Here is a 23,551-nt window from a genome sequence, read left to right as displayed (position 1 = left end):
TTGACAACTAAAGGAGAACCAAGCTCTTTATATAAGTGGTTACAATTTAAGATAACAACTACACAATGGGAATGTGGGGTGTACAGATTTTCCCCCGCCGGATGTGAATCACAAACATCGTTACCTTGAGGGTGTTTGACGTGCACAGTGCACGCTCACAGGCACTTGAATCCATCCGCTGCCTAGTCCCTACATTTAAAAAGTAAAATACAACTCACACTAATGAGGTGGCTGTCTTCCACAGCGGCGTGCTGCAGCGCCGCACAGTCACGGCTTGTCACCGCCAAGGTAACTGTAGTTAGACGTAATAGTGCCTCAGTGGAATAGTTGGCATTTATTATTTTATTTTCCGGGGAAACAGGGCTTAATTTGTCGCAGAGTAAATTGTGAGCCTGAAGAATTTTATTTTCTCCCACCGTGACTTAAGAGCAGGGGCGGCTGTCAGTCTATCTGAAAGATATTCCTCCACATTGTGTAAGGTACGCTGAGCTATATTGTGTGTTCCTACATGAAGTCAACATGTTTGGCATTTTGGCATTCTTTTCAGTGGGGTTTCTATGCAAACACATAATGTTCAAGGTTTCTGTAGTCCAGAGTGTTTTGGCAAGGTCTCCACTCTCCAGATGAATAGGTGGAGGAGTAGACATAAATGCGGAGAGACGAGAGGGAGGTTTCATCGGAGCATTGAGGCAATTGGTCAGCGCTGGAGAACTAATTTCCTCCAATCCCCTTCTTCATCTCTCACTCCAGGGTGCACTCTCATCACAGAGAGAGAGGGAGAGGGAGAGGGAGAGGGAGAGGGAGAGGGAGAGAAGGAATGACATGGGTGATGGATAAAGAAATGAGGCAGACAGAGTAATGTAAATGTTTATGTAAATAAATAGGTGGAGAGAGAGATTATCTCCGAAGGTAGATAGGGAATTAATTGAAGATGCACAGGTAGAGATAGGAGAGGAAGGCAGGGGGCCAGAGAGAACTTAATGATGTGAGACACATATTTTCATTCAGACAATTACCCTGTTTCACTTCTGAAATATCATTCCTACATACTAATGGATAGCGCCGCCAGGAGCCACAGAACTCATGATACTGAAATGATTTCAGTCTGTCTGTCTTGTCTGTCTTTATATGTCGCTGGTATTCTTGGGATTTTCCAACTGTGGGGAGGGAGTTGGAACAGAACATGGAGCTAGTGTGCCTTGCCTTTGTTGGTACGTTCGACCGTCAATGGTCGTTGTTTTCTTCTCTTTGTTTTGGTTCCTTTGCACCCAGTTGAGCGCAAATTAAGGCTGGGCATGTGACTAAAAAGTGTTTAGTCAATCAAAAGTTTGTGATTTCATCACAAAATACTTGTGTTTGGTGCTGTACAAATATAGCAAGAAAACTAATTTACATCCTACCTGTTTAGGGATTCCAGGTTCTAACGGTTCTCATCCTCATGTCATCTGCATCGTAAACCTCCTAGCAATCTTCTATGTCGTTTCCCAGGTGCGCGGCATCAAGGGTGTGTTCCTGGCCAATCAGAAGGTCGACGGCAAAGTGACGACCCTCATCACCTACAACAAAGGCCGTGACTGGGAGCCCTTGGCGGCGCCGACCACCGACATGAACGGCAAGCCAGTCAGCTGCAAAGCGGTAGGGATCATTCCTCAAGTCTTTATGTATTTTTCACTTTTCTTTACACTGCCTAAGAGCGAAATTATTATTATGCTCACATGTGCAAGGCGATGCCAGTGCCTTTTTAATTGTTACTCTGGAGGGGAAAGTTAGAATTCCAAGAGAACATGCTGTAGGGTTAGCGGCACTATAAGTTCAACTCTCCTCTCTGTCTGATCAAAGACGTGTGGTGTCTTTGACCAGGGTCAGATGGCAAGGCGGTATGAGTCACATATTGGATGATATTCACACATCATAATAACATTACCTCACAGACAGAGAGAGAGAGAGAGAGAGAGAGAGAGAGAGAGAGAGCGAGAGAGAGAGAGAGAGAGAGAGAGAGAGAGAGAGAGAGAGAGAGAGAGAGACTGCACCTTTAGACACAGTAGTCATGGATATCTCATCTTCTCCTATACGGGTAATAATGAAGAAAGTCATTTGCCATGGGCTGAGATGCACGTACGCGCACACGCACACATACACGCTTGTCGCTTACCTTGAGTCACGCCGAAATAATGAACCCTTTTATCTGTCAGCCTCGTCTATTATGAACCATAATGACAGTCTTGCAACTAGGAGTGTGTGATTATGGCTAAAATGATAATCCTGATTGCTTGGCCCAATATTGTAATAACATTTATTAATCACGATAATTGGTAAACGTGTTTGTTGGAAAATGACTTTTCCATCTTTTAGTTGCTTATTGTTCTTATCTGTACCATATCAAACGGTATGCAATGACCTCTGTGATTTCATTGTGTCTCTCTGAGCCTGATGGATGGTTTGCACCATGTTCTGGTTATAGTGAAACATGTTTTTACAACATCATTGTGAATCATAAAATCACGATTTTGTATTATTTTGGATTAGTTCTGCAGCCCTACTTGCGACATAAACGAGCTACGTACGTGCTACTCAAACACTCGCTCCACAGCTGTCATGGCTGCCTACAGTGCATGGCAGGTCAGAGAGATAGCTTGATGTCCAGCGCTGGCATGGACATGTCATTATGCTGTCTCATACCTCACCAAGCAAGCTCGAGTCAGATGCTACACGTGCCATCCAATGAGCTATGGCTGTAGACAAACCCTGCCAAACTAATGTATCACGTCGCCACCTTGAAGTGAAGGCAGGCATGAAAAATTTGCCTCACGATAGACGTTAGTAATGATGCCTAAATGAAGCCATATGTGTTGCAGATTAATGCCAGCAATCTGCCTTTAATCTAGTGCCTAATAGCGTCGCAAAGTCGTTTGAAATATTTCTTCCTTTTTTTCCCCTCCATTTTCAACCCCACGCTGTGATTTATTGTTTGTGCATAAGGCACAGGCCGTTTGATTCAGTGCAGGTGCATGGGGGCACCATCTGCACTGTTGCTGGGTGTAAGGGCAGACAGAGATGAACTGCAAGAAGAAAAAGTACTGTACTATCTGCACTGGGATTGCTTGGGAACAGTTTGGGCATTGGTAGACAGAGGCAAGTTCATCTGAGAGTTCATCTGACTCTAAAACAGATATGTTGCACTTGCCACGTAATACCTGAACTGAAACGAGTTCCTCTGAGGTTGTTCATTGCTCTATGAAATGGACGTTTGATCTGAGAACACCCCCACCCTGGTCTCTCTCTCTCTCTCTCTCTCTCTGTCTCGTTATCTTAGCCTGACTGCCACCTGCACCTCCACCTGCGCTGGGCCGACAACCCCTACGTGTCCGGGACGGTCCACACCAAAGACTCTGCCCCGGGGCTCATTATGGGTGCCGGTGAGTTTCTATAGCAACATGACAACATTACTAAGAACAAGACAAAAACACTGTATACTGCTACGCTAGTCTTATTCATGTCTTTTCTTGTCCTATCATGATGAGATGCTCACCTGTGATTAGAATAGAAATGTTATACAAACCTGGGGATGCGAACACTGCGTGTATCATACACGTTGAGGAGGTCTTGATGCCGAAACACGTCCGTGTATGTTGCCTGCGTGACTTTATGAATTAAAAGTATACCAGAAGGACCCCATCAAATTGTATTAAACAGACTGAGTGTGCTCGTTAATGTCTCTACTTTGATGCAAACACTGCCCTCACCAACATCTCTTGTTCTATATTGCTCTGTTCCTAAGATATGTTAGATTACGAATTTTTGACCATGACTGTGGCCTTGAGTTAATCTCTCTCTCTCTGTCTGTCTCTTTCTCTCTCTGTCTGTCTCTCTCTCTGTCTTTCAGGTAACCTTGGCTCCCAGCTGGTGGAGTATAAGGAGGAGATGTACATCACTTCAGACTGTGGGAAGACTTGGAGACAAGTGAGTCGTCCACTTTCATTTTCATTTTTTTTACTGGCGGTCTGTGTTAATGTTTACTGCTTCTGCAGATCAATGACAAATTCAGTGTTAAAACTCACTTGTAAAACTGCACTGCAGTGTTTTTACACAGTTCGATTAAGTTAGATAGGTACTTTATTAAGTAACTTGTAGTGTAGCTAGATGCTTGTTTTGAAAGAGAGCTTTTAGCGTAACTCAATTTTACATTTAGGAGCCTGCCCAACATTGGCTGTTCCACTTCCATCACTCACCTATTTTTACCGTTGGCAGGTTTTCGAGGAGGAGCACCACATATTATTCCTGGACCACGGTGGGGTCATTGTCGCCATCAAGGACACCTCAATACCTCTCAAAATACTCAAGTAAGACCACCACTCGAAAGGCAATCAGAGCTATACGGTACACTGCAGCTGAGACACAGTCATCCTCAAAGCAACATTAACATCACTCACCTTTACAGGCCACAAAGACCTTGCAATCTACATTTCACACTCAGCGAGATCTTATCTTGACGGCCTTATTAGATAAGAATTAAATAATGGGAAATGAAAGATAAGGAAGCCGGCGGGGAAAAAAAAAGAGGGAGCTTATCTTCAGCCTGAATCAAGTGACCTTTCAGTTGGCGCCAATCTCCCCCTGAGCATCGTCCTTAGTGCTCTGTTCCCTTATAACCCGAGCTGAACTCAATGACTCCCCTGCACCGCCAAAGCGGCGGAAAACATCTCTAAGCTGTTCTGAAAGCTCAGAAAAAAGCAACAACTAAATCTGTGGTACTTAAAAGACTTCTTTGAATTAATCTCTCTGCGTGCTCCCCTGAGGCAGTGAGAGGAGAGGTGGAGCAAAGAGAGAGAGGGAGAGAAGGCCAAAGAGACTCGGGACTTGGTCTCCATCAAGAACTCGGGGTGTTTCTCTACCCAAATGGAGTAGAGAAACTTTTTGCCGAGAGAGAGAGAGAGAGAGGATGACATGCAGCAAAGATATTCGATCCCAGGCCAGCTGTAGGAAGGACATTATTAGCCTTATGTGCTATGCGCTGTCACCAAGTGAGCCCCCGGGGCACCCAGAAGGGCCCTTGTATGATTTCAGAAGCAGACAGGAGTTTGAAAATTTTACATCCTGGAGGAGAAAAAAATAATAATCCCCTCTCCCTGTCCTCAAGTGCACTTGAGAGTGTCTCTCAGAGATAATTACTGTACAGCTCGCCATGTACCCCCGCTGTGGTACAACGTTAACAAGTGCCATCAACGGAGTGGTGCCCCTTTTCACGTCCACTTGATAATCCCAGCTACAGGACCAGAGAGTGACATGGAGGGCTTGTGTGCACGCCCACTGAAACAATTACATCCATCCCTGCATGTGTTTATCTGCTCATTCAAACTCAAATAACAAACAGCCTCTAGGCGTCCATATCAGTTGCTTTTGAAAAGTGAACAGTGTGGGATATAAGACGCTGTTATCAAACATAGCATGGACACAGCTGTGTTTTGTACATTCCAGATTAGTTCTACTTCCAGCGTGTTTATGTGTTTTTGAGAAATAGTGTAAATACATTGTGGTTGTACAACAAGATGTGTAATTACTAAGATGTGTTTGTGCCGCTGATCTGGATTATCGATGCAGTTCATGTCTAATAATATTTGAATGTTTGACTGAGACTCAGGGGGTACAAATGCAAGTGAGTCTGTCAGTTTCATCGATTTTATACAGTAAGAATGTGTGTGTGCGTGTGTACGTGTACACAAGTCTATACGTCTCCACAGAGATGATAAATAGGCCATCACTGCCTCAGGGAGAAGGTTGATACTTTCACACATATTGACTGAAGTGTCATTGTGTTTTACACCGACTAAATTCCCGTCATAATATGAATGAGTGTGTAAGAGGCAGAAAGCAAAATAGACACAGAGTTGCCCCTTGTGAGACAGCTCAAACCACTCGCCATGTCGCAGATTGCTCGGACCATTCGTCGCGTCGCAGACACCTCGAAACCACTCGCCGTGAGGCTAACATTTTCTGTGCATGTTTCTCTGCTGATTAGTTCCTTGTTATCACATCATCGACTTCGCCAGCAGCGCTATAGCTCTGCACAGCTCAATTCTACATTGATCCTCTCTCCACATCACACAGTCACATTTACACTGTGGACTCCAGTAGCTGTGTAAAAGCCGATAAAGACCGTGATTGCCGTTGTGTTGCGTACCTTCTCATTTTGAGTTCACACTGAGGCCTGCGCTAAATAAGTCATGTGAAGCTTAAAGTGATGTTGAAAAGTGGTAGTACTACTACCAATCGTTGGCTCAAGTTGCCAACGATTATGTGATGTAGTTCCTTTCACTTTCAGGTTCAGTGTTGATGAAGGGCGAACGTGGACCGTCCATAACTTCACCAGCACCTCTGTGTTTGTTGACGGGCTCCTGAGTGAGCCAGGAGATGAGACGCTGGTCATGACGTGAGTATGACGCACGCACGCACGCACGCACGCACGCACGCACGCACGCACGCACGCACGCACGCACGCACGCACGCACGCACGCACGCACGCACGCACGCACGCACGCACGCACATGTTCACTCAAAAGAGAAACCATGAAAAAGTGTATGTACCGTTTAAGCCGGTGTGAGTTTTCTTCCTTGTTGCTTCAATTCACACTCCATTAGCTGTGGGTGGGGGCCCCAATTTGCCGATGTTAGCAGACAGCTAGCACTCTCACTGGAGGTTCTACTCCTCCTCTTTCTGAGTACTTGATGGTCCTAACAGCGAGGATGATGAGGCTCCCACTTTCTCTCTTCTCTGTTTTTAAACTACTCTCTCCCTCTCCCTGACATTTTCTTCTCTGTGTTTTGCTCTCTCTGGCTTTTCCCTGTCTCTACATCAGCTTGCTCTGAGAGTGTAAACATGTACTATAGGGTCCAAATGTTTTTTCTTTTCTTTCTTTAATAATGAACGCTCAGGATTTTGCTGTGTGGTACTGACCCCGCCATTGTCCTGTCCACGTTCCCCCCGTCTCTCTCTTCAGCACATTCGCTGTCCCTCGCTCCTTCTCTCACCCTCACACACAAACACAGACACGCATGGTGTCCTCATCATCCGATGTCTCTATCCGTGAGTTTACTGGAGTCAGACAAGTCACTTCATCTCACAGCTCAGAGATAAGATCTGCCTCTGGCTGGAAGCTGGTGAGAAGGTCAGGAGATGGCGAGAGGACCAAATCACAGGCACACAGGACAGCAGTTTACTATGTGTGTCTACTGTGGAAGGACACACACACACACACACACACACACACACACACACACACACACACACACACACACACACACACACACACACACACACACACACACACCACACACACACTTAGATATACACGCGCACATGCAATATGTGTCTGGCTCCAGTGAGATAGCAGCCTGGAGCGACATAGAGCAGTAGAGTGCGGCTGATGTCTGAAAGATAAGCCGGGCTCTATTTCCTAGCCATGGAGTTTCGATTTTTGACGCCGCAGACCACCATCTCATAATGAAGGGGCTTAGCAGCAAGGACAGGTGGGTGGAGGCCCCCTGTCACTCATACCAATGACAGTCACTCAAAACCCCAGACTCCCAGTGGTTCCTGGAACATCACGTCACATGCTTTTCAATCAATGCAAATAAAAGTTTTTGGGTTGGTTTGTATTGCTGTTGTGCTGTTCCCAACAGCCTTTTTAACACCTAATTTATTCCCAATAAAATATGTCCCATTTCATTTTGCCCATATTATGTATGGCTTGAGTGATATGTCATTAAAAAGAAAAGAAAAGAAAAAAACCTCCTAGGTTAACAACATCTATTTGTAAACATGTTTAACATACAGATGCTGTAAGTGCAAAGTGACCTGTGTCAAGGTCCTTGGCGTTGTTAGTCACACAGGCTGGCTGCCTCTGTTTAAAGGTCTATTTCCCTACTTTTGCGAGGAGATGCTACCCAATAGACATCTGAGAACTGAGCTGAACAAGCTCACCATTCAACTTTCCTTGTACAGTGCTTAGTGTTTTGTCTGAAAGTTAAACCACTCTGAATGAGCTTTGTAAATAAGCCTGAAGGGTATATGAAAGAAATGTTTTGGTTTAAATTAAATTAAATAGTGTAAATAATTGCAAATGCAAAATGGATTAATGGTACTGAAACAATTTTTTTTGGTATTATATCAACTGACATAATTAAACTAAACTACTCCTCATTTGGCTGGGAAAGCCCCCAGGAACCCCCTCAAGGTCCCCTGAAAACGACTGGCCTGAAGTATTTTCAGTATCTTTGAAAGTGGAGAGCAGAACTCTTAACGCACAGTATTTTACGACACATTATAATGGGAGTTTCCCCCTCCATCAAATCGGGATATAAAGAATGTGACCTTTCAGTCACCAGACTCGCCCCGCTTGTTACGTTGGTGGGATATCATACTGGAGGTCACACTCACAGGGGAACTGGAGCAACTTCAAGGGAGGAGGAGTAGGACAAATGGAAGAGGGATCCATCTTTCTCTTTAATGACATTAGTGGAGACGTCACCGACCTGTGCCTCGTAATTCCCAACGATGTGACAGATGGCGGGGCTGACAAAACGGCATATGCCAGAGACACTGACATGTTGCACATCAGTCTGTTATCAACAGCTCCCCTCTGTCACAGATGGGTAAAGTAAATGATGCTCATTAATTTGTCAATTGGAGGCAGGTGTGATCCATTAGCCGTTTACACGGTAAAACAGCGCCATCTAGGCTTTTTAAATGAAACTCGGAGGATAGTGTGCTAACCGCATACGGTTGTATGTTAAATACATGTTGTAATGACCGGTGGTTTGCAAATACTGTAACAATTCACTTAAAAATCATTTGAAGACCTTTATTAATCCCGCGGGGGGGAATTCAGTTACAGCTTCACCCAGCTGATAGCTGCTCAGATGGTCATGATGAGCGCTTGGGGGAGCTGTTAGGGGTTAACACACTCACCGCCAAATGGGAGAATTCTCCCCTTTTCAGTCAATGGTCTTTACCGCCAAAGGGGAGAATTCTCCCCTTTTAATTATTATTTTTTATTTTGTTTTTGAAAATGTTTCTCTAATTTTTTTGTATACATTTATAACCCTAACCCTAACGAATTAATTAAATTTAATTAAATTAATTTTAAAAAATCCATTCACTTCAATGTTAAAAAATAAACTGACAAATAATTCACAGTTTTTCTATAAAAAAATTATTAAAAACCTTGGCAGTGGGTGATTTTATCATGAAAAAACTTTGGCGGTGAATGTGTCTGGACACTTTGTCAGACACGTTCTGATTACCAGGCGGCCTCTCTACCCATAAGCACAATGAAACAATAACAGAATTTAACGTGTCCACACTGGAAAATCTCCCCCACCCATTAATGGCCCAGGAGGACGCTATAATCTATTTAGGGGTGGTGGTCAATAACATGGTTTACTGAGTATGTCATCATTTGAATATGATGACTATTTTAATATTACTAAATATATTCCTGTGTGTGTGTGTGTGTGTGTGTGTGTGTGTGTGTGTGTGTGTGTGTGTGTGTGTGTGTGTGTGTGTGTGTGTGTGTGTGTGTAGTGTGTTTGGACACATAAGCTACAGGTCAGACTGGGAGCTGGTCAAGGTAGACTTCAGACAGTCTTTCCCTCGTCAGTGTAACGAAGACGATTATGACTCTTGGAATCTCACTGATTTGCAGGTAACATTCAACCCCAACCCACTGTGTAGCAATACACATAGTAAAGATTGTACTCAATCCTAGACATACAGTACCACGTTATTTTACCCACACAATGTTTACTATATGCAAGTGACAGTCAAGTAGCACAACGTATGGTATTTGACCCTTCTCTTCCCTGATTGGCCACCTTCAGGGGGAGAAGTGCATCATGGGCCTGGAGAGGAGTTTTGGGAAGAGAAAAGACGCAGCTTTCTGCATCAACGGGAAGAGCTACACCTCTGCCCTCACTGCCAAGCCCTGCGTGTGCACAGAGAAAGACTTCAACTGGTGAGCAACCACACATTCTCTGGTGTATACAGTCAGTGGTGTAAAGTAACTATAAGTACATGTACTCAAGTACAATTTTGAGGTATTTTTACTTTCTTCAGTATTTACAATTTTCAATACTTTTACTTTTACTTTACTTTTTTACTTTCACTTTTTTATCTCAGAGGAAAATATTGTACTTTTACGCTACTACAATTATATGAAAACTTTAGTTACTGGTTACTTTGTAGATTTTGATAATTATTACAAAACACATTAACCAGTTCAGCCCTATATTTCGGCCATTTGAGAATAGTAGATCTACAAGCTCACAATGCGTCACAATGCAACACATTGTGAGCTTGTAGATCGGCTATTTTCAAAAGAATTATTTATACATTTTGAACTTATACATTTAGATACTTTTGTACTTTTACTCCAATACATTTTGAATACGGGACTTCTACTTGTAACAGAGTATATTTACATTGCAGTATTGATACTTTTACTTGAGTTAAACAGCAAAACATGTGAGTACTTCTTCCATCACTGCAGTACAATCAATAATAAGTTCCGCCTATCATGACTCATTGGTGTGTGTGTGTGTGTGTGTGTGTGTGTGTGTGTGTGTGTGTGTGTGTGTGTGTGTGCGTGTGCGTGTGTGACTGTGTGTGTGACTGTGTGTGTGTGTGTGTGTGTGTGTGAGTGTGTGTGTGTGTGTGTGTGTGTGTGTGTGCGCGCGTGTGTGTGTGCGCGTGCCTGTGTGTGTGTGTGTGTGTGTGCGCGCGTGTGTAGTGACTATGGTTTTGAGCGAGCCCAGATCTTAGCTATGGAGGGAAACCGTTGCTTTGCTGACTTCTGGTACGACCCGGACTCCCCGCCTGAACACTGTCATCTGGGACGCAACTATGAATCCAGTACTGGGTGAGCAGATTCTATGGAGATAGATTTGTTGCATAATTTATGAGCAAATAGATTTGATTTGAGCACTCGTAATATGCGATCCGAACAGTTTTAGGTTGGAATTTGCAATCTGTAATTGGTCATCCACAGTCACACACGTAATCTAAATTACGTGGAAAACAAATTGAGGGCACAGAAAAAATGCACACACACGTGTAAATCGCTGTTGCACACTTGTAATCCAGCATTTACACGTGTATTTTTTCCAGTTCAAGTTCAAATCGCTCACTTACAACCTCTCAAATCACTCGTTACAACAGCACAAATATGCACACACACGTCACAAATTCGTAAAACTATTGCGCTCGGATATTGCTACATATTTTGAGATATGTCTATTGCAAAACCTGAAATGAGCGAGCAGGGGACATTGAAAAAATGCGAGAGCTTGTAAACTTGATTTGAGCGCTTGTACACTGCAATCTACACACGTGTACATTGGCATTTGTGCTCACAAAGAATAAATAATGTAGTCACAGAAAGAATACTCACAAATGTGTAGGTCGACTGCTGCAAACGTATCCATCATTTATACGTGTGTGTTTTGTTTCTACAAATGCTGGAATCTACTCTGCAGGTGAATTATGCAACAGATTTAGCACTTTTAGCCAAAAAATCCACACGGCAATCTTTTTTTTTTCACCAGGAGGACCGGGGTGCGCTGTTTAGCCTTATATATCTCTGCATTCTCCACTGTAATTTGTGATGAAAGACCCCCCCATGTACTTTGACCATGGTCCCCCAGGGGTTTGTACCTTTCTGCTGTGATTACAGGTGCTATCTAATGTTTGGCCCTTGCATGGGTCACGAGTAAATATCTCATTTCCTACTGTGAAAGGAAACGGAAGCGCTGCGTTGTGAGCTTGTAGATCTGCTATTTTCACTAGTTTGGGTCCCGGGCAAACTTCTGATTTCCCTTTTCGGGTCTTGAGCTAAAACGTTTGGTAATCTAATGTGTGGCCTCCTGCTGTGTTCCAGGTACAGGAAGGTGGTATCTAATGTGTGTGATGGGGGAGTCAACAAGCAGCAGAGTAGCAAGCAGCACGCCTGCCCTCTGCTGCCCCCTAAAGGCCTACAGCTGCGCATAAAGGCACAGATGCTGGCCTTGGCACCCGGTGATGACGTCACGTTTAGTGTCCACCAGGAACAGGTAGTCACTCTTACATGAAGGTTTGAGGAGGTGAATGGAAAGTGTGTGTGTGTGTGTACCATACAGTACGTGATTGTAGGCATATACTGTATGTGTATGTGTATGGGAATGCTGTCTCAGGTTGTGTGTGCGTGCGTGCGTGCGTGCGTGCGTGCTTGCGTGCGTGCGTGCGTGCGTGCGTGCGTGCGTGCGTGCGTGCGTGCGTGCGTGCGTGCGTACGTGCGTGCGTGAGAGAGAGAGGGGGGTCAGGGTTGACAGACCGATACATTGATAGGAATACACACAACATAATTTAAAAAATCACACCCAGTGTGAAGTGGGCGGTGTGGTCATCACAGTGGTCATCATAGTGATGGAAGCTCACTTCCAAAAAAAAATATTTTTGGAAGTGCATAATCCTATTTATAGGTTATTAATGTCATCATGTGTCTCGCTAGCCAATCACAGTGCTGAATAGAGTCAGCCAATAGAGTCAGCCAATCACAGTACAGCTAGGGGTCTACTAATGGGCCAATCACAGTGCAGGAAACTAATACTAATGAGGTGTCCCAACCCCACTTATATAAAATCACGTTATTAAACAAGCACAAGCAACACAACAAGCAATAAACGATGAATGCCTATGATCACTATATCACCCGTGAGTCTAGCCTTCTCATGAGAGGAAGATAAATTAGAATCGGAACTGGACAGGAGATTGAAAGGAGTGCGTAGAGAGGAGATGAAAAGAGCTTAATGGCTGTGATTAAGTAGTCCTAACTCAATAATTAATGATCTATAATGCTGTGGGCATGAGCTGAATTCACTTCCTTTTGGAGGATCTCAGGCAGACATGCACGTTTTGAACCGACAGGGATCCAGAGGTTGGGTTCATGTCGTCATAGTGAGGTCCAGTTTACAGCAGTGGTTTGGTTGTTGATAGTTCCGTGGGCCTCGGCTCTTCGAGGCAAGCAGGACCAAGGTGTGGATTTTGTGGCACAGACATTCATAGGACTCAACCCCAGTGATGGTTCTGTAGTGACTTCTCACCTAGATAATCACCAGAAGTTGTCAGCTTATACTTACCGCAGAACCCAAGCCGTGCTAATCATATGCTGAGTTGGCTAGTGCCCGGGTTTGAACCCGTAACCTTATGGTCCAAAGGCGAGTACTCTATCGACTGAGCTAGCCAGACACAAAAGTATACTATTTTAAGAAATGATTGATTGCATACAAGAAACAATAGTATGGTATGATGTCATGTAGAATTTGTAGAGTATGTCTGAGAATTATGTCATATGTTTCTCAACATTTGTATATTTTGAAAGATAAACATGAAATATATGTAAAGACTGTAATATTGAATAAATATTGAATATTGAATATTGAACTTAAATTGATTTGAGCTAATTGAGCTAAAATGGACATAGCATTGTTACTAAATGTTTCTCATGTACCTATGTTTCTGGGCCTTCCCAGGGTGATACCAGCACTACCAAGTACCAGGTGGACCTTGGGGATGGTGTGCGTGCCATCTACCAGAACCTGACGATGACAGACGAACCCATCCAGCACCGCTACGAGAACTCAGGAGTCTACAAGGTCTCTGTAAAGGCTGAGAACATGGCGGGGCATGATGAGGCCATTTTGTACCTCCAGGTCACAGGTCAGTGTCTCGCCAATCCCTGCAGCCTTGTTAGTTTAGTAAAAGTTCGGAACAATCAACAAATGATATCACCAATTATCGCTCGGTAGAAATGGGGACATTGGAAAACAAGTTAATAAATCCTTAATAAATCTGTAACAATTAGTGGTTTCATTAGTGTAACACCCAAAACACACCTCTGACTAATTCAGGGCCCTTTGCGCAAGGGGCGGACACATTACGCCCACATAATGCACCCTTTAGATAGCAACATTGACGTGGACACAGTTGAGACCATGCACAAAGTTCCGCCGATAATGGCCATGTGTCTATGTTTATAACTGCTTTATCAATCCGTGAAAGCTTCTTTAACTTTCCTTTTTATAAAGCCCCCCTACAAGAAGTGCATCTTGAAGTGGTTCCCATCACTGGGAGGAACCAGGAAGTGAACCTGACAGCCATAGTTCTTCCCACCGAGGCAAACCTGACTGTCTTCTACTGGTGGATAGGAGACAGCCTGCAGGTAAAGTTTACAATGCATTTAGTTTCTCTGTAGTTTTCTCACTAATTGTGTATTTGTATTGCATGTGGTAAATTGTTTCCTGTTTTCTTGTTAACCTTCTAAGGGACTACGGATATAAATGTATTAATTTCTGAAGTACATTTTTAACCCATTAAAACTGGGAAAGCAAGTCTTATTTTAGATTATAGCGTTGGCTATTATAAAAATAGCATATCTACAAGCTCACAGCATGTCACTTCGTGCCGCGCTGCAAGCTTCTGCTATTTTTGAACAATTTAGAAAAATCTTGAAAGTTTGAAAACTACTAATTTATAAGGCCTTATTTGTAGAATTGAACAAGTGAATAAGGAACCTACGGTTTTCTTTCCCTTTTTCCCCCCGCAGCCCAAGCTGTCGTTGGAGAACAGCATCCTGACCAGTTTCCCAGAGACAGGCCAGGTGTCTGTCACTGTTCAAGCTTCCAACAGACGCTCCATGGTACAGGACACCAAGACCGTCCGTGTCTTCAGTAAGACATGACATTTACTTCATGATATTTCCTTCAAATCACCTCCCGGCTCCCATTGAGTAAATTGGGTCTTAAAAGATTGCTGGCTTTTGTCTGTTACAAGAAAGCCTCAACTCAGAATGATGTAAGGTTCAGGTGGGGTCAAACACACACACACACACACACACACAAGTCCAGCGACACTGCCGTACAACGGAGCAGGGACCTGCAGAGCAAGCTTTACTGGAGTGGAGATGCGGCGTGCGGCATGGATTTCTACAGAGGGCAATTCTTTCAACATAAAATGCTGCATTTGATCAGTGAGAGTATGAAAGGGGCAATTCTCTTAAATGCTGCCTTCGAGTACAGCATGGAGAGGGGGTATTTGCGTTTTTGTCACCATAGTAAATGCTGTATCCATGGTCTGGAGAGGGCACTTTTTACTGACTTGTAAAAGGGCAGGGGCTCGAGCCCCCTTTCATGTATATGTGCGCACGTGCCTACAACATGTATGAATTAGTTTATTTGATCCTTGGTTAGTGACTAGCGCTAACTCTTTTGCTGTCATGTTCAATCCCAGATAACTTTCAGGTCATCCCGCTGAGCTTCAGCAAGAACCTGGACCGTTTCAACCCCAACATCCCAGAGTGGAGAGAGGACGTAGGCCACGTGGTCACCAGGATACTGACCAAGGTAATAACGTTGATGGATCTGTAATGCAGCCTACTTAAAACAATGCTGCTCCACTTTTGTTCATATTTTGAAACGTTTACCATTACGCACTTTGTGTGTAATGGTAAACATAAAAACAATAAAATTAAATTATGACTAAGTTGAGGCTGCCATTAACACAAATACTGTTCTGTCCAAGATTTTTGGTGCCAGGACATAAGCGGGATGACGTAATCATAGAGACGTGGCTGTGGTTTGTTTATGGTTATGTTGTCAAAGTGACGTGGCCGTGGTTTGTTTATGGTTATGTCAGAGTGACGTGGCCATGGCCAGCCGCCCGGCTGGCCCGCCCATTAGCCAATTTTAATCTAGGATACAGTACTTGAATTCAGCTTTTACACAGAGATGACGTTCCTGGATTAGTCATCCTGCAGAACATTATGTGGTTCACACACTCGACCTTTGAACCCCAGATTACAGGTATTCCTCAGGAGTCCCTGGTTACCATGGTGAAGCCGGGTCTGCCCACCATGGCTGATCTGTATGTTCTCCCACTGGAGACCACGCCAGACAAGAGGAGTGTGTATGTGGACAAGGTAGACACACACACACACACACACACACACACACACACACACACACACACACACACACACACACACACACACACACACACACACACACACGTGTGTGTGTGTGTGTGTGTGTGTGTGTGTGTGTGTCTCCCTTAGGAGTGCAACAGTTAATCAAACTAATCAATTTGAAATTTAATGTTTAAAAAAGGTTCAAACATTTTTGAAAATACCCAAAATAGCCAATCTCCAAGCCCCCCATGCCTTGCATCGTAATGCAAGGCGTTGTGAGCTTGCAGATTGTCTATTTTCGCAGTTTTTGCACAGCACCGGTATAAATGTGCTTCTTGATTATTGGATTAATCTCACAGTTTATGTTAAACTCATGGATTAAAGTTATCAGTCGCCACAATTTATTTCAGTCATTTGGATTCTATAGAAGCCATCACAGCGAAAATATGTGTCTGCAATGCATTGAGAGCTTGTAGATAGGCTATTTTTGTTATTATTTTAAGATTTGAGCATCATGAAGTCAAACTAGTAATATGTTCAGAAGCGTCTTCCATAAAATAAAATCTTGATAGTCTGGGATGTTTCACAAATCGTCATACAAACATTTTCAGTCGTGAGATTTTATTTTTGCTTTAATCCATGTGAACTGTTGATTGCCTTTTTGACAGCGTGTAGCAGCCATCACACAGGCCATCAGTGAGAGCAACGTCAGCTTTGTGGTCCGAGGAGGTGTTCAGGTGCTGGTGATGTTGGCTGACCCCAACGCAGGTAAAAACAACACACCACCTGATCCATACAGCAGGAGTAGGGTTAGGATCCTTTAGGATTTGAACCATTCCGTTCCCTTAACGGTTCCCTTTAACGATTCCTATATATACCTCATTGGTTCTCAAAGTGAGGTACAGGGACCCTCTGGGTTACTTGAGGGGGTTCCAAATGAACCCTTAAAGGTCTGTAACTCTGAGAGTGTACAAATGGAACCAAATGGACCCTCACGGGTCCATTTGGTTCCATTTGTACACTCTCAGAGTTATGGTGGTCCTTGAAATTAAAACGTTTGAGAACCCCTGCTATTGTTACTGTTATAATTGTTTTAGCAGACGTGAACTAAGTCCACATACCAGTTCCGACAGTGTGATGATGAAACTGGTTCTGGAAACGGTTCCAAATGTGATGGAACCGATTCCGGTTCCTCAATATTGGATCCGGTTCCTCCGATTCCTCCAGTTCTGGATCACAGAACCCAGATTTAATTTTATTATTTTATTTTTTACTGTTTTTAGGTTTCATGGATAATGGCACGTTATTGATCTATTTTAATGGATAATGGCATGTTATTGATTTATTTTCCAAGGCCTAGGTCTAGTTGCTAATGACACAGCAGCAAGAACTACAGAGACCGGTGCGTTCATTAACCGTTCAACTATGACTTGCTGTACTGACACTTTACCTCTCAATCCTAAAGCTTTACTCTTTGTCTTGTTTTCTTTTCCTTTCCTGACTCCTCTAAATGATCAAATCTTATTTTAGCAAAATCTGTTTTCAACCACTATTCACTCACCTTTGTTGTCCTTCAATGAGATGGAAATGTGGATGATTTTGAACTGGTTTTCCTTGATTGGATGTTTTTCTCTTGTGTTTCCTCTGCAATTTTGCCGGTGGATCTTTCCCTTCTTGACTTGTGTTTTGTGGGTTTGCCTTTCATTTAGAACCGGTGCAGTGATTGTAATGTAGACATCTGCGATGCTGGGCTGTACTCGATGTGTAGAGGTGTCACAGAAAGCTACAACCACACAAGGGACCAAATGTATAAAACTGTGTGCATGCACAAAACAGAAAACATGCATACAGTAGTTTTGTCAGGTTTATAAAACGTATGTCTGTCCCTACTTATTTTTCTTGATGAATCTCAATGAAATTGTACGCATGTGCACAAGCATAATATCCCCTCCCGTTGACTCCCACAATTAACTATAAATGATTAATGCAAATTAAAGCAGCAACGTGGTGCTACTGTATACAACGGGACAATGAGAGCTATGGTATATAAATTAATAATAAAGCATAGGCTTGTATGGTTAAAAGCCAGCAGAATTAGTGCACTATTTGTCTAATAAGTTGTAACTTAGCAAGAAGCAAGCCATCGCACACAGCTCTAGTGTACAGTCTGTTCCCTATGCCTTTGTGACTCAGAATAAAGTATGGGTTGAGCCAGGCAATGTGATGCGATTTGTCAGAATCATATTTGCGTGATCACAAATAATTTGGACATACCCTATATAGAATGAAAAAGCCTTTGTGATCATTTAAAAAAAAAACTATAGTACATAGCAACACAATGTAATGAAAGAAAAAAATCACACTGATACATTATCTTTCTTATCTACTCGCAACATCACACTAATTGGACTTAAATACTGCATACAGTAGGCATTTCGTGTGTATGCATATTTTATATATTTGGCCCCAGGTGTGTGTGTGTGTGTGTGTGTGTGTGTGTGTGTGTGTGTGTGTGTGTGCGTGCGTGCGTGCGTGCGTGCGTGCGTGCGTGCGTGCGTGCGTGCGTGCGTGCGTGCGTGCGTGCGTGTGTTTCAAACTCTGCATCTGTGTGATCTGTTTGAACCTGTGCCTGCCCGTGCACAGAAATGTAGATATTGTTTATCCATTTTTACTGGAAGTGTGTGCCCTCTCTGCAGGCTCCCAGGGAGGCGCTGGAGGGCCTGGTGTCTGGGCTCTGGCCATCATATTCATAATCGGCCTCATTGCCTCTGGATCCTTCATTCTCTACAAATTCAAAAGGTGGGCATGTGTGTACACCTCCCTTCTTACATATGTGTTGAAAGCAAATGCATGTACATGAAATTTGGAGCGAAATGTATATACTGAACGTCCAAAGCCAAAGATCAGGGAGATCTAACCACCAAAATGTCCATGTAGGTTATTAACAGTAAACTGACATGTCAGAATCTTATTTTAAAAATATTACTACCCAATGTATGAGCAGAATGTGTAATTGCATCTGTAAGAATAAGTGTGTAACTTGCTGGTAATCATGAATGAATCAAAGCATACTTGTCATAATTGTGTAACCTGCATGGTAATAATGAATGAATCAATGAATCCTTGTGATAATTGTGTAACTCCTCGTTTCTTTTCACCTAAACACCTGGCAGCACTTCCCTGCATCCCAACCACCAAGCAGCACCAAATGTCACTCAAATATAACATGTTATCATCTGCGTAAAGGCCCATCTCACAAAACAACAATCCCCACAGTCCTTGGCTTAGGACTGAGGATGCCTATCCCCCACTGTTTTTCAGGAAGCTGCCGGGCAGCCGCAACGTGTACGCCCAGATGCACAACGAGAAGGAACAGGAGATGACAAGCCCTGTCAACCACAGCGAGGACACACAGCACATCATCCAGGGCGAGGAGTTCATTGACGACGACCTGGACTCGCAGACTCTAGGTAACGCAGGAGGTAGCCCCGCCTTCCGTTCCCTTATAAGGACTACCACTAACCACTGCTACTAAAACCCCAGGCCACTAACCAACCTGCTAACACATGTCAAGGTACTGGACGAATTTCTGTATTTGATACTTTGCTCTTTCTGATAGTACTGTCTGCAATGTAATCAATCTGAAAGAACTTTTGATAGTAAATGTTATGTTTGGAAATCTCACATATTAAACACAGTTTTGCTTGAAGGTGGAAATGCTAATTATTGAACACATGTTTATTTTATATAAACTAGAGTATAATCTGGAGCAAGTTTAAGACTTTGTAAATTGAATGTTTTGCATGAAGTTAGAATTGACAAATATGTTTATAATAATTATGAAACAGATTTAAGTTGACATACGCCAGACCTAGCATGATCTGGACTGTGTTTCTTTTCGAGACCTCATATCGTATTTGTTCTTTCCAACCCTTGGTGTCAGGCAACCATTCGGGTGTGGTGCTGAGCGTCAACTCCAGAGACCTGCACAGTTACCTGACCAGCTGATGGCTGCCACGGTGACGCTAACGAGCTAGCCTAGCCTAGCCCACCCTAGCCTGCTATAGGCTAATGAGCACAGGGACTCCAACTCTGCCTTCCTCCTCTCTACCCCAGCCCAACATGCCAGGGAGGAGAGGGCCACCTCCTCTCTCTCTCCTCTCCTCCACTAGAACTCTTCTCCTCCACTAGAACTCTTCTAGCAAAGGAACTGGGGATCCCTGCGGTACAGGATCAGGGGGCTGTCGTAGCACTGGAAACTGGGGCTGCTGTACAGGCACTGGAGACTGGGACTGCAGCAACACAGGAGACAAAGAGGTTGACGGCCGGGGTCTCACCGGCTGTGCAGGGTTTGCCAGCTGGCGTGGTGACTGCAGTGCTGGAACAGCAGGCTGATGTGGTGACTGCAGTGCTGGAGACCATGGAGCAGGTACTGGTGGCTACTGGGCAGGCACTGGAGGCTGCCTGGAGTAGCTCTGGACTGGATAGGTATGATGGCAAGGCAATCCAAGGAGAGGTTTTGTTGTTTGGCACTACCTCAGGGAGGTACCATATGGGTCATGGGCCAGAGCTGGCTCAGGATAAACAGGAATGACTCACCCATGGCCTCTCCCAGAACCAATGCTGCTGGGCATCTCCAGGGTCCATTATGTATCAAACTTTGCACAGCCTGCACATGAAATGGATGTATCAAGACACGTACACCTGTTTTTGATCAGCTGAGAAATCAGTGTGGAATCACATGCATGTGAACGAATGCACACGTGTCCACTCCCATTTTTACCCTTAAATGGTCTGAAAACTCCCACAATTAACCTATTAGTAACCTATATATTTCCAAGTCTAGGTTCATATGAATGTACTGTAGGTTAAATGTCACAGAGGCAATGGCTGAGAGAATAGTGGGGGGGAAATGAAGTATAACCTAATAGACCGTGAAACCGAAACATTAGTTGAGGAAGTAGCGACGAAAAACTATTATTTGGCATTGGAGTAGTGGTAAAAAAGAAAAGAAAAAGGGAGTGGGTGAAATGTGTTGATGCAGTAAATATGTTTACGCTGTAGCGTGGGCTTGAGGAACAAATACAAAAGTGCAGATACAGTGTGTTCAGCTTACACACAGTTAACACTCCAAGGTCACCCCACTGGTCTACTGTATATCTCTGTGTGTGTGTGTGTGTGTGTGTGTGTGTGTGTGTGTGTGTGTGTGTGTGTGTGTGTGTGCGTGTGCGTGTGCATGTGCGCGTGCACGTGCACGTATGTCTGAGCTTATGTGTGTGTGCATGTCTGCGAGAGTGTGTGCTTGCGTGAGTGTGTGTGTGTGTGTGTGTGTGTGTGTGTGTGTGTGTGTGTGTGTGTGTGTGTGTGTGTGTGTGTGTGTGTGTGTGTGTGTGTGTGTGTGTGTGTGTGTGTGTGTGTGTGAGTGTGTGTGTGTGTGTGTGTGTGTGTGTGTGTGTGTGTGTGTGTGTGTATAGAAACAATGTCTCAGATCCACTCACAGGATGAAGCATTTGCTGTGTTCCGCTAAATCCGCTAAATCAGTGATCTAAAGTAGATGTTCAACCTGCCATCCACACAAATACACAGAAGTTGTTTTTTCAAACCTTTGTCTACATTTACATTCATTCCATGTCCCCTTACCCTAACCCTAACCCTCAACCTAATCCTAACCCCTTACCTAAACCTTAGGAAACTTTAATATAACATAATTGGGGACACCAATTGTGCCACCACATCAGCCTGCTGTTCCAGTCCTGCAGTCACCACGCCAGCCGACAGGAAGGAAGTAGGGACCAATGCAATGTCTGTTCTGCACCTTATAGATGTTTTCTACTTCTGTTGTGTTGTTTGACTCAGACAGTCTCCATCTCAGCGACAAAAACAAGCTTGTATATAAATGAATAAATCTTCTCAAAAAACATGCACGTTTGTTTATTGCTGATCCACCCTGATTATCTACTCTAGAACAAATACAATCCTCAATCGCATGAGTGAGTTCTAAATGCACATGAGCGTGGATCCAAACAACAGCATCTGAAGAAGCATGAGAGATGGAGAGAACCAGAGTGACGTAAAGAGAGAGTGACAAGGAAGTACAAAATGCAGACATGACACATGCACAAATAGTGAACTGACATTTAATTTCACCTAATGTAGAATTAGCTGAATTAATCAACTTCTGGTTATGGTTTGTGCATTATGTCAAGCCCCCCCCCATCCAACACAGCACATCATGTTACATATTGTTATATCCATCTTGAATGGCCTGTATGGGGACTACACGCAAAATCATTAAAGAGTATGATGTAAAAGCAAACATTCTCTCTCTCTCTCTCTCTCTCTCGCTTTCCACACCTCTGTGGTGCTGAAACGTATACCATGTCATTCAGCACAGTAGGTAGCCTACTGAATGACGCAAAACACAGCAACATAACAAGTACATGCAGTAGCTCATCCATATGTGACCTAACGCAAGAACTTCATATGAAATAGCATGATTTTTTGTGTGTGAAGACATAGTATAACTTAACACATCGAGTACTGGTAAGTAAAGAAAGAAAGAAAAAGCCAGGTCCATTGCCAAACATATTGACTTCATCTCCATTTATGAGAGGGTGCTAATAGCTCAGCGTAACTTATCCAAGGTGGAAGAATGTCAATCTTTCAGATAGACTGACAGCTGTCCCTGCTCTCATGTCCCGGTGGGAGAAAAGAAAATCCTGTAGGCTTGCAATTTACTCTGAGCTAAAGCCCCTTTTCCCCGGGGCGGAAAATAAATAAAATCCTAGCACTTCTATTGAGGCGATACTAGGATATCTAACTAACAGTTACCTTGGTGGCGACAAGCCGTGACTGCGTGGAAGCACACCACCGCTGTGAAAGACAGCCACCTCATTAGTGTGAGTTGTATTTATTTATTTTCAAAGCAGGGGGACAGCCGATGGATTCAAGTGCCCGTGAGCATGTACTGTGCACGTCAAACATCCTCAAGGTAACGATGTTTGTGATTCACATCTGGGTAAAAACAATATCTACACCCAACACCCAGATATACACTTGCCATTGCACTTCCTCTATTTTAGTTGTCAAATTTTGTACCAACCTGAGTGGAAAAATACCAACAGTCTTGACTTTTTAAAGGAACACTTCACCGATTTTCCAACAAATGTTTTTGTGAGATTGACATGAATCCAAGTTGTATTTATTATTCATCCTATACTTTAATAGTTTATAATAGTAGGCTACAGTTTACTATATTAAATGATATATTATATAGTGATATTGATAGCTTTATTTTTCCCTAGTGAATACCGGTCCATATATATCCAACAGTATACTGTATGATATGAATTAATTTCATCAATAAACGGAGGAAACTTCTAGTTATAATAGTATTTGGGTTTATTCCAGAGAAGAGATCTTACAAGCGTTGTAAAAGCATGGTTCCAGATGTATTCTTCTGAAGTTTTAGTAGTACCCTGCATAATTATGGTTACATTTGTGTACACTGTATAATGTTGTTTACATTTTGAGAACCCTGCTACAGATGTGCTTACATT

General features: G+C 43.4%; 1 protein-coding gene across 11 annotated transcripts in view; it reads left to right on the top strand.

The window, feature by feature from the left end:
• The window catches only part of LOC308102303 (VPS10 domain-containing receptor SorCS2-like), a 223,507-nt gene extending 201,631 nt beyond the window's left edge, over positions 1-21,876 (top strand). Inside the window, exons 10-29 of one of the 11 annotated variants that reach the window (XM_080451958.1) lie at positions 1,489-1,635; positions 3,314-3,416; positions 3,884-3,960; positions 4,249-4,340; positions 6,320-6,427; positions 9,581-9,701; positions 9,877-10,010; positions 10,785-10,913; positions 11,931-12,102; positions 13,561-13,747; positions 14,116-14,249; positions 14,634-14,757; positions 15,317-15,429; positions 15,882-16,004; positions 16,661-16,760; positions 17,347-17,394; positions 18,689-18,791; positions 19,314-19,462; positions 19,936-21,348; positions 21,467-21,876. In XM_080451958.1, the coding sequence (XP_080308084.1) occupies positions 1,489-1,635; positions 3,314-3,416; positions 3,884-3,960; positions 4,249-4,340; positions 6,320-6,427; positions 9,581-9,701; positions 9,877-10,010; positions 10,785-10,913; positions 11,931-12,102; positions 13,561-13,747; positions 14,116-14,249; positions 14,634-14,757; positions 15,317-15,429; positions 15,882-16,004; positions 16,661-16,760; positions 17,347-17,394; positions 18,689-18,791; positions 19,314-19,462; positions 19,936-20,000 (2,229 nt within the window). In that variant the 3' untranslated portion in view covers positions 20,001-21,348; positions 21,467-21,876. Of the gene's footprint in view, positions 1-1,488; positions 1,636-3,313; positions 3,417-3,883; positions 3,961-4,248; positions 4,341-6,319; positions 6,428-9,580; positions 9,702-9,876; positions 10,011-10,784; positions 10,914-11,930; positions 12,103-13,560; positions 13,748-14,115; positions 14,250-14,633; positions 14,758-15,316; positions 15,430-15,881; positions 16,005-16,660; positions 16,761-17,346; positions 17,395-18,688; positions 18,792-19,268; positions 19,567-19,935; positions 21,375-21,466 lie in introns of all 11 variants that reach the window. The other 10 variants (XM_080451956.1, XM_080451955.1, XM_080451953.1 and 7 more) reach the window with 10 other exon arrangements.
• Positions 21,877-23,551: the final 1,675 nt, after the last annotated feature.

Source organism: Gymnoscopelus braueri, assembly GCF_963280865.1.
Source record: "Gymnoscopelus braueri genome assembly, chromosome: 15".
Taxonomy (NCBI): domain Eukaryota; kingdom Metazoa; phylum Chordata; class Actinopteri; order Myctophiformes; family Myctophidae; genus Gymnoscopelus; species Gymnoscopelus braueri.
Note: the sequence above shows the minus strand (reverse complement) of the source record. Positions and strands in the feature narration are given on the sequence as shown.